Source organism: Halyomorpha halys, unplaced genomic scaffold, assembly GCF_000696795.3.
Source record: "Halyomorpha halys isolate HHAL.00 unplaced genomic scaffold, Hhal_1.1 Scaffold1319.1, whole genome shotgun sequence".
Lineage (NCBI taxonomy): Eukaryota > Metazoa > Arthropoda > Insecta > Hemiptera > Pentatomidae > Halyomorpha > Halyomorpha halys.
The window spans coordinates 342,588-356,382 of record NW_027108542.1 but is presented as its reverse complement, the minus strand read 5'-3'; the positions used below and the strand labels follow the sequence as shown (position 1 = coordinate 356,382).

The following is a 13,795-nucleotide window of genomic DNA, read 5'->3' as shown; positions in this document are numbered from 1 at the left end:
TAAGCCAGTCGTCGCACTATGACGTGATGGATACATATTGCATGCATACACATGCTATGCATACTGAAGATCATGAATGAAGATAAATCAGTCACCCAGGGTTCTAGGAATATTCAAGAAAAATCCTACTGGCAGTTCCCCATATCAATTCACAACATTTCCTTAAACCGTAGATAAAATACATTAATACTAATATAATAATGAAATTTATTCGATATTAAATTGTTAATTATGTAATTAAGAATTCTTATTTGATTTTATTAAATTTTTTGAGGGTTCCTGATCAATTAAATCCGTTAGCTCGATACTTTTCTGCTTATCTGTTATCACAAATTTGCATCTGTTACAAAACCTTTAACTTTGTAAATATAAGCTATGTGTAAATATAAACTAAAGTTATACAACAAAAATAAAACATAAATATATCATGACGGAAATAATCCACAATTGTATTAAAAAAAATTAATAAATTGTTTCCATATTTTTTAACTGAAAAAAACCATGAGTTACAGATAAAAAAAACTTCTGCAACTAATAAGTCAATTTATATATTTTTAATAAACTTGCCATCAGCTGATGAGAACTGTATAAACATGCATATATAAATTTTTGACAGGTCTGTTTTTACTTATTTCAGACATATTTTGTGTTTTCTTTTTAAGAAATCTAAATTTAAAAAAAAAACTTATTTAAATTAAAATATTACAAAGATTTAATTATTTTAAAAAACTGATTGCTTCTAAATCCAAAACTGTATTAAAACAGAAATAAATAAATAAAATTGTTTCCTTATTTTTTAACTGAAAAAAAAACCTGAGATACAGATAAATAATAATATATTCAAAAAAGATAATTATTTTAAAAAAAAAAATTGATTGTTTCTAAATGAATGATTTCAAAATTCAAAAAGCTGAGTAACGAATCAAAGTTAACATAACATGTATAACTACTGCTAGGCCACAGATGAAATACCTTCAAATCATTTCATCATAAAACATGAGACCATTCATTAGATTGAATAGAAGTCAGTAAACTTTTGTATCGTGTAAAAACAACGAGTAAATCTTTATTTTTATTAATTATTTAAATTTAGATAAAGATAAATAGTGATATTAGTTAAATACAAAATCGATCTGTAAAATGTGAATAATTCTTCATTTCTTTATGGATATTTCGATAGAGATGAGAGATGAATAAAATACAATTTTTTTTACCTTATATTATAATGTAATTTTAATCTTATTGAAATATAATTAAAACTTTTTTTTTTTAATTCCAACTAATTAAGTCTGTATAAGCAAGAATTGTAGGTAGAGGACTTGTGTATGCATAGTCTTCTAAATATTATGTTTTGGAAATAAACATGTTACTAAATTTCTATTCGTAAGGTCTAAATCTGAATATACTATTGTAAAGGAAATTACCACCATATTTCTGAATGCTGAAGCGGAAGTGGCTAACCGACAGGAAATGGATCTGTCCAGAACAGAGGACTCATTCTCCAGTGGTTAAGGCATACCTTTCGTCAAAAATCGAACACATCACCAATCCCTTAAATTGATGGGTACCTTTCTCTTGTGTTCAGAATGGTTTTATTACTAATTCTGTTCTTTACTTGATTAATAGTTATCATAACACATAATAATAAATTACTATTGTTTCAAAGTTAGATCGATTTCACTAAGTGACCTATTTTCAGAAATCTATGACAGCAATGGAATGTAGGTGATGGTAAACATTGATTAAGCAAAATTAGGTAACAAAGAGGTATAGCCATTTACATTTGAATGTTGAATCGTCGAGTTGATCAAATAATAATTTGTAATTAATAAGCAAACATTAGTTTAAATTATTAACAATTTTGGAAGATTTTTGATAAAACGTGTGTAATATATTAAAGGTAGTGAACGTGTGTCTAGGTCAAAGAAGTCTAATGGTAATTAAACTATATATTGTGAGCTAACCTTTCGTCCCATTAAGTGAGGCTAGAAAAGGTACAAACAACTAAAATAATTTGACAAAGTAAGAAAGTAGATTCACAGATTTTTCAAACAAAGTTTCCGGATGTTTTTTACAAGTTCCAGAAAGTTATGCGAATTCCTACTTTGCACCACTTTTTTGTATCAAAAATTAAACTTAGAGACGCGAATATAGGGTAAATTTATTTCTATTTTTCATTTCTACTTAAACGAAACTGATGTGCAATGAGAGTTAAATTAGTCATTGATTTGGAAATAAAATAAATATCATATAAGTACTATTAACGAATATAGTAAATACACTACCCAGCGTAATAATTTAATGGAATTATTTTTTTTTTACATTTTTTCCCCTTTGTTTTTCAATCTATAAGTATTTTTATTTTTTATTTTTTTATGATTTTGTAAATATCTCTTCTCCCCCTATATTATGTATATTACCATTTAGTGTTTACCTAATTTAATTTTTTTTTTTTTACAATGTTTACTTTAAAATTATTTTCGTTATTGTGGCATGCTAACTGCCATCCCCACTCTTCCCAATACAAACGGGTCACTCTGTCTTTGGCTCCCGTCAAAACAGGTATGAATTCTGTCTCATCATTTGATTTTATTCTTTTCTTTTTTTATCTCTTAATTTGTACTTTCTCTAACAATTTTTCTCTTATCTATCTGTTACTATTACCCTTTTCATTTACTATTTACAACCTTTAATTTTTCTTATTATATTTTACTTTTCATTGTATACCCCTGTTATTTTCCACTCATGTTTTTTCTTCTTTGTAGTATGTCAAATGTTTATAACTTTTTTAGCCCTGACGAAGCCCTGCAACGTTGGCTCAATAAAAATAGTATAATTATTTACTATTTGAGTTTTTTTGACCGCACCTGAACCATATTCCATTTAGTAATAATTTAACTTTGTGTAAATAGTTTCAAAGATTACAAAGGACTACGGCAAGGTAGCAGATTATAATTTACAAAACCTTCTTAAAGCATTTCCTACAAACTTTTAACTAGGGAAAATGATCAAATTAGTCCGCAATAAACTTTACAACAAAGCCCTCTTTAAAAGAGATCTTTTTTCGTGGAAAAAAACTCGGAATAACAACCTCCTATAATTCAGTGTTTTATTTAAATTTGCGATAGGTACGGAATTATAAAGCACAGAGTTTTGTTGTTTTTCAAGTTTAAGTATAAACCTCTGGATATTGTTGTTTGAATTTAACGTTCATTTTAATATTTAATTGCATAACAATTGCGTTGGTAATGTTCGGAAGGGAGAGCTCGAGTTAACCTTCAAGAGAAAAGATAGATAATACTTGAATATTCATCAGGTATGAATTTAAATGGAGAAGAAGAGCCGTGAGGTGAGTTAGAAATGAATTTAGAATTCGAAATCAAGAACTTGATATTTATGTTTCAACAGTGCTATTAGGTAATGTAATTAAATGTACTTTACTTGATATCAAATGCGTACGCTCCTACTCATCCATCATCAGTTCCATTGATATTTATTTTTTTTATTTTCATTTATAATATTTATATTGATTTATATTCGGCTATTAATTGTAGTAGGACCATAAGTCCGCAACAACAAATTAGGTGAAACAATATTATCAACTAAAGCGAATGCAATGGATATCAAGATGATCTCATTAAGTTTCTACTAAATAGAAAAAAAAACTGACACAAGGGATTGCAATTCATATGCCAACCAGCCGTAAAAGGATGTGAGTTTGTGCCAGTTTGGGTAAGAACAGGCCAACCCGGAATTCAACAAATCAGAGCTCTTGAGTGATTTGTTAATAAAGTGATTATGTAGCTCGTTTACTGCTTAAAGAGATATGTTGGTACATCAAAAAGTATTACCATTATTCTTTGATTCAAACTTCGTGACTTTCACAATTAGTCAACAACAAAGTCCCTACTCTAAAATTTGTCTACGGTTCTCATTAGTAGAAAGAATTAGTTTAATAGATTAATAAGTAATTTATTTTTATTTATCTACTACCTGATATATTTATAACCATTAAATTTTTATAATTGTCCTTTTTTTTTTTTTAGTTGCTAATTTAGCTATAACCAATCTCACTTTTTTTTTGGAGTGAGAAATTATTGTCACAACTTTACTTTTTAGAATACCTAGAGTTATTGTAAAAATTATTCTTTTTATATAATTTTTTTTAAAGAAATATTTACTATTGTATTATAAATGATTTAATGATTAACATTGCCTTATTTAAAGAAACCCACTACTGTAGAACATAACTCTTACCAGCAAAAAAAAAAAGATGATATTAAAATAATTATAAATAAATCAAAAATATCCATGAAATTCTTAAAAGCAAGCGTCAAAATAAAAAAAAAAATAAGATAAAGAAATGAATATACAACCTCCAATTATTTTTAATAAGTATAAATGTTAGCAACGACGTCAAAAGAGAAACTAGGCAGGCAAAGGGTCAATCATTAAGAGCAAGCAAAAAGAAAAACAACACATCGGGAACTTTTTCCGGCTTTTTTCTATTATTGGACTAATCTGCTGTTTGTTGTCTAAAAAATAAAAACACCCCGACCAGAGAGAAAAAAAAATGAACCAGAGTAGTCACGGATATTTTACGCCTTTCCGGGAACGTTTGGACAAATGAATTTAATTTTTTCTCTATATCCTTTAGCTTGGTCATAAATCATCAGTTTTCTAAACCGATTATTTTAGATTAAAATTTTACCAAGCAGCTAATGAGCATATTACGTCACTAAAATTTATACAAATATTTATTATATTTTTAATTTTAAAATAATATTTATAAAATAATCGATTTTAATCAGTTTTAAGTCTTTGGTGATCTGAGACATACAGATGGGGTTGGTTTAATAAATGGAAGAACATAAAATTTAGAACTACCAATTAATTAATTAAAAAAATAAGTAAGTATTGCAAAAAATCAATTTCTATACCTACCTTGAACAAGTTTCAATAAACCTGGCAAAATTGACCAAGAAGTGTCCAATAGGATATATAAAGCAGATAGAATTTACTACCAGATATGCAATACTATTGTGGGAAAGAGAAAGGTTAGTAAGGATATCAAGCTCCATATCTTTAAAGCAATATATCTTCCAACACTATTATGTAGGCAGTGAAAGTTGGGTGACCCAAGACAAGAACATGAGCAGGATTACGGCTGCTGTAATGTAATTTTTGCTAAGAATATTGGAAACTTCAGATCCCCTCAGTAAAATCAGTTATTACACACCGACAGCCCCGATGGTACCGACACGTCTGTAGAATGGGAAAAGACAGAGTACCAAGAAGATGTATAGAGGTGAGGCCGACTGGTAGAAGACCACAAGGCAGACCTAGAAGGAGCTATATGGAACATATCCAACGACTAGGTCTGGGAAGAGGAAAAACGCTGGATCAGATGGAGATACTTGCCATGGAGCGAGATGTATGGAGTGGTTAGAGGCTCCTCCACGCTGAAAGGCACATAAAGAGGATGAGAAAGAAGAAGAGAAAAAAAATATAATAAAATCTAATTTTATAAAAATAAATACTAAATAATCTTAATATCTCAAGAGAATAAAACAACGCAATGTAAAATATTAATCATTGACAACCAAAACATTTTTTTAAGAAGAAATATTTATGAGGTTATGAAAATATGCTAAAATAAAAAAAGTAATATTATATTGTTTTATTTTATTTAATTGTTTTTGAGGAAATTATTTATCTTAGGCTTAGATTGTCTGTGTTTATATCATGCACTAAAAGTAAGGGAAATTATAAAATTGAAAATATTTGGTTCAGTTGGTATGGTGCATCCAACAGAAATCAATTTATTCCATACGGTAGCCATAAGAATCCATAAATTTCGTTTAAAATATGTGCTAACTGTCCAATTGACATTACACTATTAGCAGTTTACGGAAGTCACACTTTTATTTAAATTTGGTTATTTTAAAATTAATTAGGGATTTACTTCTTTTTCCACAAATGTAAGATTCCTTGAACAGTTTTTGAATAATACATCTTTAGTTTCTTTTACTTTTAAAATGAATATAATATTTAAAAACTGTAGATTGCCATGTGCCAAGTAAAATTTCTTGAAAAAGCATGTTGGCAGCTTGTACAGAACAAACTAGACTTGGCCATGTGGGCAATGACCAATATTGCAGAAGCCTATATGTTGAAGGTGTGGTCATCTTCACAGTTAATTAGCTCGACACGGCTCATCCGATGGTTCGCTGAGACCAAATGGACCGTAGGATGTCCCCTGTCCCCGTTCCTCCTTTCGATAGCACCTTCCTGGAATCTTGATCTCCTTCGCTTCCATAACAGCTGTTCATCCCTCAATGTTTGCCATAGAATGGTGAAATTTTAACATATAACATTATATGAAAATGTTATAACAAAAGTGAATAACTTTCAATATAAGTCTCTTCTTTTTTCTTAACAAAGTATAGCAAATAATGAAAAGAAATTACAGTTCATGTGAAAATCATTATATGAAAATGTTATAACAAAACTGAATAACTTTCAATATAAGTCTCTTCTTTTTTCTGAACAAAGTATAGCAAATAATGAAAAGAAATTACAGTTCATATGGAAATCATTATATGAAAATGTTATTACAAAAGTGAATAACTTTCAATATAAGTCTCTTCTTTTTTCTTACCAAAGTATAGCAAATAATGAAAAGAAATTATAATTCATAAATTAATAATTATGAAGCTAATAAATTCCTTAAAGCACGTGAGAAAAATCTATTGAACTTGACGAAAAATAAGAATACACTAGGTATATTAGAATAGGCTAGAATTATTCGAAATATATATACACTTCAAAGTGACTAAGTGGAGAAAAGAAAAATTAAAGTTATTGGGTCAATACAAATTCATAAAAGTAAGAACGTAAGCTTTTTTTTCATTTGATTTTCTTTGTGATTGTTATATTTATTAGTTGTTCTGGTAGACCAGTGAACAAATATAAAACTATGAGATCGGGACTGTATGAGGATATGTTTGAAGGTGTTAATAATGATGAACATATATAAGTAAAACATATTTCATTTGTGCCGAAGTTTCAGCCTATATTTCAGGCTGGAAAAAGGTGAGATAGTAAAAAACAAAATCGAGACAATAGCGAGAATTTTAAGGGCCGAAACGTCGGATAATAATAATGAGGTGTAGATAGTTGACTGTAGATAAATAAGTGGAGAAGGGGGATAGGGTCACCAAAAAAATACAAATAAACAAACATTTATTTATTCCTGCCGACGTTTCGACCTGATTTTCAGGCTTATCAGAGCTGTGTTAGTCTATTATTTATTTATTTATTATTTATTATTTAAGTTCTGGATTTAATTTTTAATTGAATAAATAAGAAAAAAAGTGACTGTAAGACACCACCTCACCAGTTGTATGATTAAATTTCACGTTATCAGTAAAATATTAATTTTATACTTTTAAATATGTTCATCTGAAATTGGATTAATTTATATAATTTCGTTATGATAAAGTCTTTATCGGAATGCTATTTTAGTTTCGTTTTATTTATCCCAAACTAATCAATACAATTAGATAAAACATAAATACTAACATTAAAATAATTTTCATATGTACAAGTATGTTTTATGAGTTGAAATCTAGAAACTGCGTTTCTGTATTGTTACTCAAGATATATTGTAAGACCATTATAGAAATAGAAGAGTTGAATAAAAATATCACTCTTGGAAAATCTCTCTCAAAATAAAAGAAAAGAATTTAAATAAGAAAAATATAAAACTGGTTGGTTGAGAGAAACGGATGTGAGTGAGCTGTTGGCTGCCCGCTAAAACGTGAGTGGCTCTATTTGTATGTGCATAATCACAGCAGGCACAGCTTCTTCGGATATCGGCCTTTGTATTCTAAATTCTCGGGCCGAAGCATCCCGCCTTCGGGCTTAGGACTTTAGCTAAGTCCAATCCTCCTGTTCCTTCGTCTTTGTATTCCCCGCATCGTGTCGGAGCCGATTCTCAGACAATGCTATTGATATATCGAAATTTATGAAACATTTCCTGCCAAAGGTAGAGTTTATAATTTTTACAGTTGTACTAACAAACTAAAACTGTCCTGGTCATATGTTCGAAAAAATTAAAACGAGAAATCTAAAAGAAACCATATAGTCCAAAATAAATTTAATAAAAAATTTACTAATAAGAATTTTATTTTTATTTATTTATTTAATGTAATTTAAAACTGTACAAAATAATAAATACAATAAGTAAATGTGTGGAATGTTTCATTTACACTTGAAAATCTTGGGAAGGAACCACCTATTGGTACCTACAAGTATTAATTTAAATTAGAAGATCCTGTGGCCATCATCTTTTCAGACGCCTCGGAGGATCATCAAAGATTGTTAAGGAGGAGAGATTAAGAACTAGTGGGTTAGGATGGTTAAGGAGTTTGGAATGAAAAGACGCATATCCGTTTTGGGCCAAATCTGCAAAGAAGGTCTTTGTAGATGAGTTCATATGTAACGTAATAAGGAGTATCAAGGATTTTACGTAGGATTTCGGATTGTAAGGATTGGATGTGGGAGGAATTTGATGGTTTTGTAGAGCCTCTGAGCTTAATTCCATACGTCCAAATTGGTCTGATTATCACAGTGTATGATAATTTTTGTAGTGAATAGGCAGTTTTGAGTGTTTGTCAAGTAGGTGTTGTAGCAATCGAAATCTACGATCAGTTTCTTGTCGTTTCAGTCTTGTATGTGGATTCCAAGTAAGTCTTTTGTCAAGATGGAGTCCTAAGTATCTAATCTAGTCAACAGGCATTAGTGGACTAATAAAAATTTAAGTTCTTAAACTCTCCAGATCCATTTAAATAATAAGTATAATTAGAACTGTATTATTTTAAGATATGAATGGATTAATCCTGTAATGCCAATAAGGTCCTTATTTAGTTAAAATTGCGCGAAAATATGAATTTTTCATAATATTAAAATTTGTTAATGATATCTCCTGGGTATCAACTATAAGTGACTATATGAACAATTCAACAAAATCATTGTAACGAGTAAAGTTTTGGCAACAGACTGCTTCTTATTTGTTTAACGACTATACAATACTTCAAAGAAAGCTGTGTAGGAGTATTGGAATAAATAACGACTTGTTTTTTATACACTCTGATGATGTCATAGACAAGATATTCGTCAAATGGTTATTGTAATTTCTTCTATACCTTTTCCCTGTTCTAGTTTTTGTATTTAAAATTTATCCCTTTGTAGATTTCCTTATTTATCAGGCTTTTATAGAAAGCATATTATTTTACAACATTGAGGTTATGATTATTATAATTTTTATATATTTTTTTTTTGTGGAGAAAATGGTCGGGAAGGAGGGGGTGCGGTTAGCAAAAAACACCAATATTCACAAAATTATTTATTTTGTGACCTGATTTTCAGGTCTTCATCAGAGCTATAAAACAAAAAAAAGAGACATAACAACCTCCATTCAGAGAAACATAAAATTAAAAAGAAATAAGAAACTAACAAATTTGGAAATATAAATACCAGTGAATTGAAAATAAAAAAATAGCTGATTAATAACCATGGGTTTATACGGTAACGGATTGATAATAGTGAAAGATGAAATATAATATTATAGAGGTAAGAAGATAGGTATTAGATAAGATATGTAAGCAGTGTCTAAAAAACTGATAAAAAATTTGAATCAATATATTGAACAATATGAAAGATATGTTATTAAACAACTATTTTTTAATTTTCAATTCACTGTTATGTATGTTTTCAAATTTTCTTAGTTTATCATTTCTTTTCAATTTTCTTTTTCTCTGAATGGTGGTTGTTATCTATTTTTGTTATATAGCCCTGATGAAGACCTGAAAAAAAAGTCGAAACGTCATCAGGAATAAATAAAGTTTTGTATATTAGTGGGTTTTTTTTTCTGACCGTACTGCTTCCACCACCACCGACCATTTTCTCCACTTATTAATTTACGGTCAACTATCTACACCTCATTATATTTTATTTTTATTTCTCTGTTGACTTAACTGCTTGTCATAGCTTACGTTAAACTATTACAGTTAGTTTTTTAGTTTAATTTTCTCTTAGCGTAGTTTTATATGCTTTCCTTTTATATTAAACTTTCTTCCTTTATTATTTGCGTTTTGGGGGTATTTAATTAGTTATAATTCATTGTTAATAGGTTAATGCTAAGTAACTTTTAGAAAGAAATTAATTTTTTTTTTTCGGAAATAGCTATATTAAAAAAGAGAGAGAGAGATTTTCGCTTTCAAGAGCTTTTATAAACCTTTATAAATATGTATCACCTTTATTTATAGAAAATTATTAAACATTTACAATCGCACTCCATGATAGGGGACAAAACTTAACAAATAAAAATATATGTATATATAGTTGACCGTAAAAATTGATATAAAAGAAGATGGTCAGGGTTGTGGTCAAAAGAGAAACAAAAATAGTTTACAACTATTTTTGTTTCTCTTTTGACCGCAACCCTGACCATCTTCTTATATAACAAATAAAAAGTTCGAATTTATTGTATATTATATTTTACACATAAATATCAAAAAGTATATAAAAACCTGCTAAAAATCAACGATTAAAATCCAAAAATTATCATTTTTTTTAATGATATAGAAGAGTAATTTAAATTAAAATAAAAAAAATAAAATAAATAATAATAAAGTTAAAATTAATGTAAACTTAAATCCAATATTAAAGAAAAGAAAAACTACTTTAAAATTAAAGAAAAAATCCAGTTTTCCTATAAATAAAACGATAATTATATTCCTAAATATAATACTACCAAGCTAAATGAAATAATGTTTTTTTTATAATTTGATAGGTAAACTAAAACTAAAATATCACTTTTAATTTAGTAAACCATTCTGTCATATGTTGTTATTAATTTTAATCACGAAATTGATTTAATTTTTTACACTCTACCGAGATCCATCTTTCAGGAGAAGACACGTCACCTGCATTTCTTATAATGATACTGAATGAAAAACTGAATGTGGACAGCTATGCAAGTAATGAATTTGGGTTTGACGATTTGTTTTCCTATAAAAAGCAATGGAAAACTACAGTTTCTGAAGATAATCAAGTGCAGAACATTACAGTCCATACAATTAATAGAAAAAAAAATAAGAACCAAAAGGCAATATTTTGAAGTTCCAGGAACAGTGAACTTGTCCGTAGTTTCGTTATAGACCTTGATGTCAACTGTTACCTTTATCTATGTAAATTTTATTATAACATAATAATAAAATTATATATCTGTGCTATAAACATAAAACATACCCCTCTCAGGAACAGGTTCGGTGGTCCTGGGACCAACGCTGAGCTGCGCACTCTGGTTGAAACCTGCAACGAGGGCTGTGCACTTGACGATAATGGGGACACCCCGGAACTGACCGGCCTCCAACTTCAGTTCCAGCCGGCGGTGGGTCGTCGTCAGCCCGCTTCCGGTCTCTCTAGTGGTGATGTCCCCACCTTTCACCTGCACAAACAAATAATATTAACTTATTAACGATATAATACAATACAACTCTATTACTGTGTAGGACAATAAGAAACTAGCCCGAAACGTTTTTTTTAGACAGGCCAAATCCGCGGACTCCATTCACGGGTTTTCTCAGCAGATCAGATCGGGGAATTTTAATCGTTTTCTTTTTCGAATCCACCAGCATTATAGTACTTCTTGTACTTATACTATTTTATTTTTAGTAGTGTAGCAGACTCTGAACGTAGATTCTAGAAAATTTAAACAGATGGAACAAGGATTTTAGTATTGTAGTTGATAGAAATTAAAACAGTTAAGTTTTATTATATTTTTTATTAGGAGTAATTTATGAAATGTGTACGAAAGAAAGGATTGTAACATCTGAAGCCAGCGTCTAAATTTATTGGTGAAACATCTAAAAAGCTGGAAACTAGGATTAAGCAACATATCACCAATTGTAAAAACGCTAAAAATATAAATTGCACAGCTCTGGCTTATCACAGCATAAAACTGAACCACGAATTCAATTTTGAAAACCCAAAAATAATAGATACAAAAAACAGAAGACATCTAGAAGCTATACACATAACAAAAAACATACAAAACACAGTAAACTATAAAACTGACACTAAACACTTAAATACACATTACGCAGTTATTATAAATAGACTTAAAACAAAAACATAAAAATATGATGAAATAAACAAGTTTATGTAAAAAATAAAAAATCACCAAGTTAATATTAAATACAAAACAGGACTTATAAAAAACAGGGAGGTAACCAAACACCACACTGGACATGAGTTAAGGTCCAAAGAGGTAGTTAGACATGTAGAATGATGGCTGTGCCAGAGAGAAGTAAAGATGCACAAATGATTGACATGATTTCCCATCAATCATCAAGAGGTGATTATTATTGTATAAATTAAAATATATAAGGATGAAGATTGGTGTTATGTTAGTTTTATTATTGTTATAGGTTTTTATAGTGCAAGAATATGGGACAGTGGTCCCGAAACGTTGTACAATATCATGAATAAACAATAAATAATTCATTCAAAAATGGAAGTGATTAACCTCAAAAAATGTTAAAAGTCTAAATTTATATTTCAGGAGGAAAAAATTAAATAAGTAAAAAAAAAGTTCAAAATATTTTGTTACAAAATTATAGTTTAACTTATGCAACTAGGCCTTTCTCTGCATGAACAAATCAATTTTCCGATGAATACCTTATTCTAATTTTAAAAGCTCTTAATCATCATGAAAACAACTATAATCAAATAAAAATTATAGCAAAAAAAGTAAAGTTGTAAAGGCGAAACAATATAATATAGTTTTATATTCGTATTTATTATTTATTTATTTGTACTAATCTATGGCATTTTATAGTTTATTAAAACTTTGAATCTGTTATAAATCTTAGATCTTTCCTTACGATGGTTTAAAACGTCTGACAGGTACATTATAACTTATTCATAATTATTTTTATTAGACCTTAATATTATTTTCTTAAAATTACATTTTATGGAAATTATTCATTTCAGGAAGAAATATATTGGTTACCCCTAACTAGTGAAATTCTTTATGAGCCATTTTTTTATATAAACGCGTCAAAAGAATTAGTTTTCACAATAATACTGAAATCAGTAGACGAAATTTGATAAAAATGATAAAAAAATCTCCTCACTTTTCTCCAAATCATACAAGCCGTTTTTATAAAATAGCTGGGCAATGAAAAAAACAAATGTAGCAAATATAATTTATTATAATTGATATGAAGGTTTCATCTTTACTATATCAGACAATTTACAATTTTTAGTTAAAACCGAAATAACCATAGTGCGTGCGATATTCTGTCATGGATTTCACAACAGATAGTTCTATAACTAAATTAGTTCTTCTAACGTAAAATGCGATTGAAATGTTCAATCGAAGGAACTGTGATATGTATTACTATTTTAAGATTGTTATGAACCAAATATGGAAGGTATACTTGTTACACAATTTACAACAATTCATACCTGTAATAAAAAGAAATGACATAGGTTTTATGCATGAAGTCATTCCTTTTTAACTATCTAAATAACAGAACCTCTAACTTTGTAAACTTAATAAACCCAACTCCATATTGCCTTTCCACTCTCTGTTGACACTGTCCCACACTTGAGTCTATCTAGTGAGGACGCAGCAAACTTGAAATTCGAAATTAATGAAATTGATTTTTTAATAGATACTTCATTTATATAATATATGTATATATACATGTTGGTAATTTTT

General features: G+C 28.8%; 1 protein-coding gene across 1 annotated transcript in view; it reads right to left on the bottom strand.

The window, feature by feature from the left end:
- The window catches only part of LOC106689285 (uncharacterized), a gene marked incomplete at its 5' end in the record, with an annotated part of 268,764 nt that overhangs the window by 25,105 nt on the left and 229,864 nt on the right, over positions 1-13,795 (bottom strand). Inside the window, 1 exon segment of the mRNA XM_067046853.1 lies at positions 11,317-11,515. Within this exon segment, the coding sequence (XP_066902954.1) occupies positions 11,317-11,515 (199 nt within the window).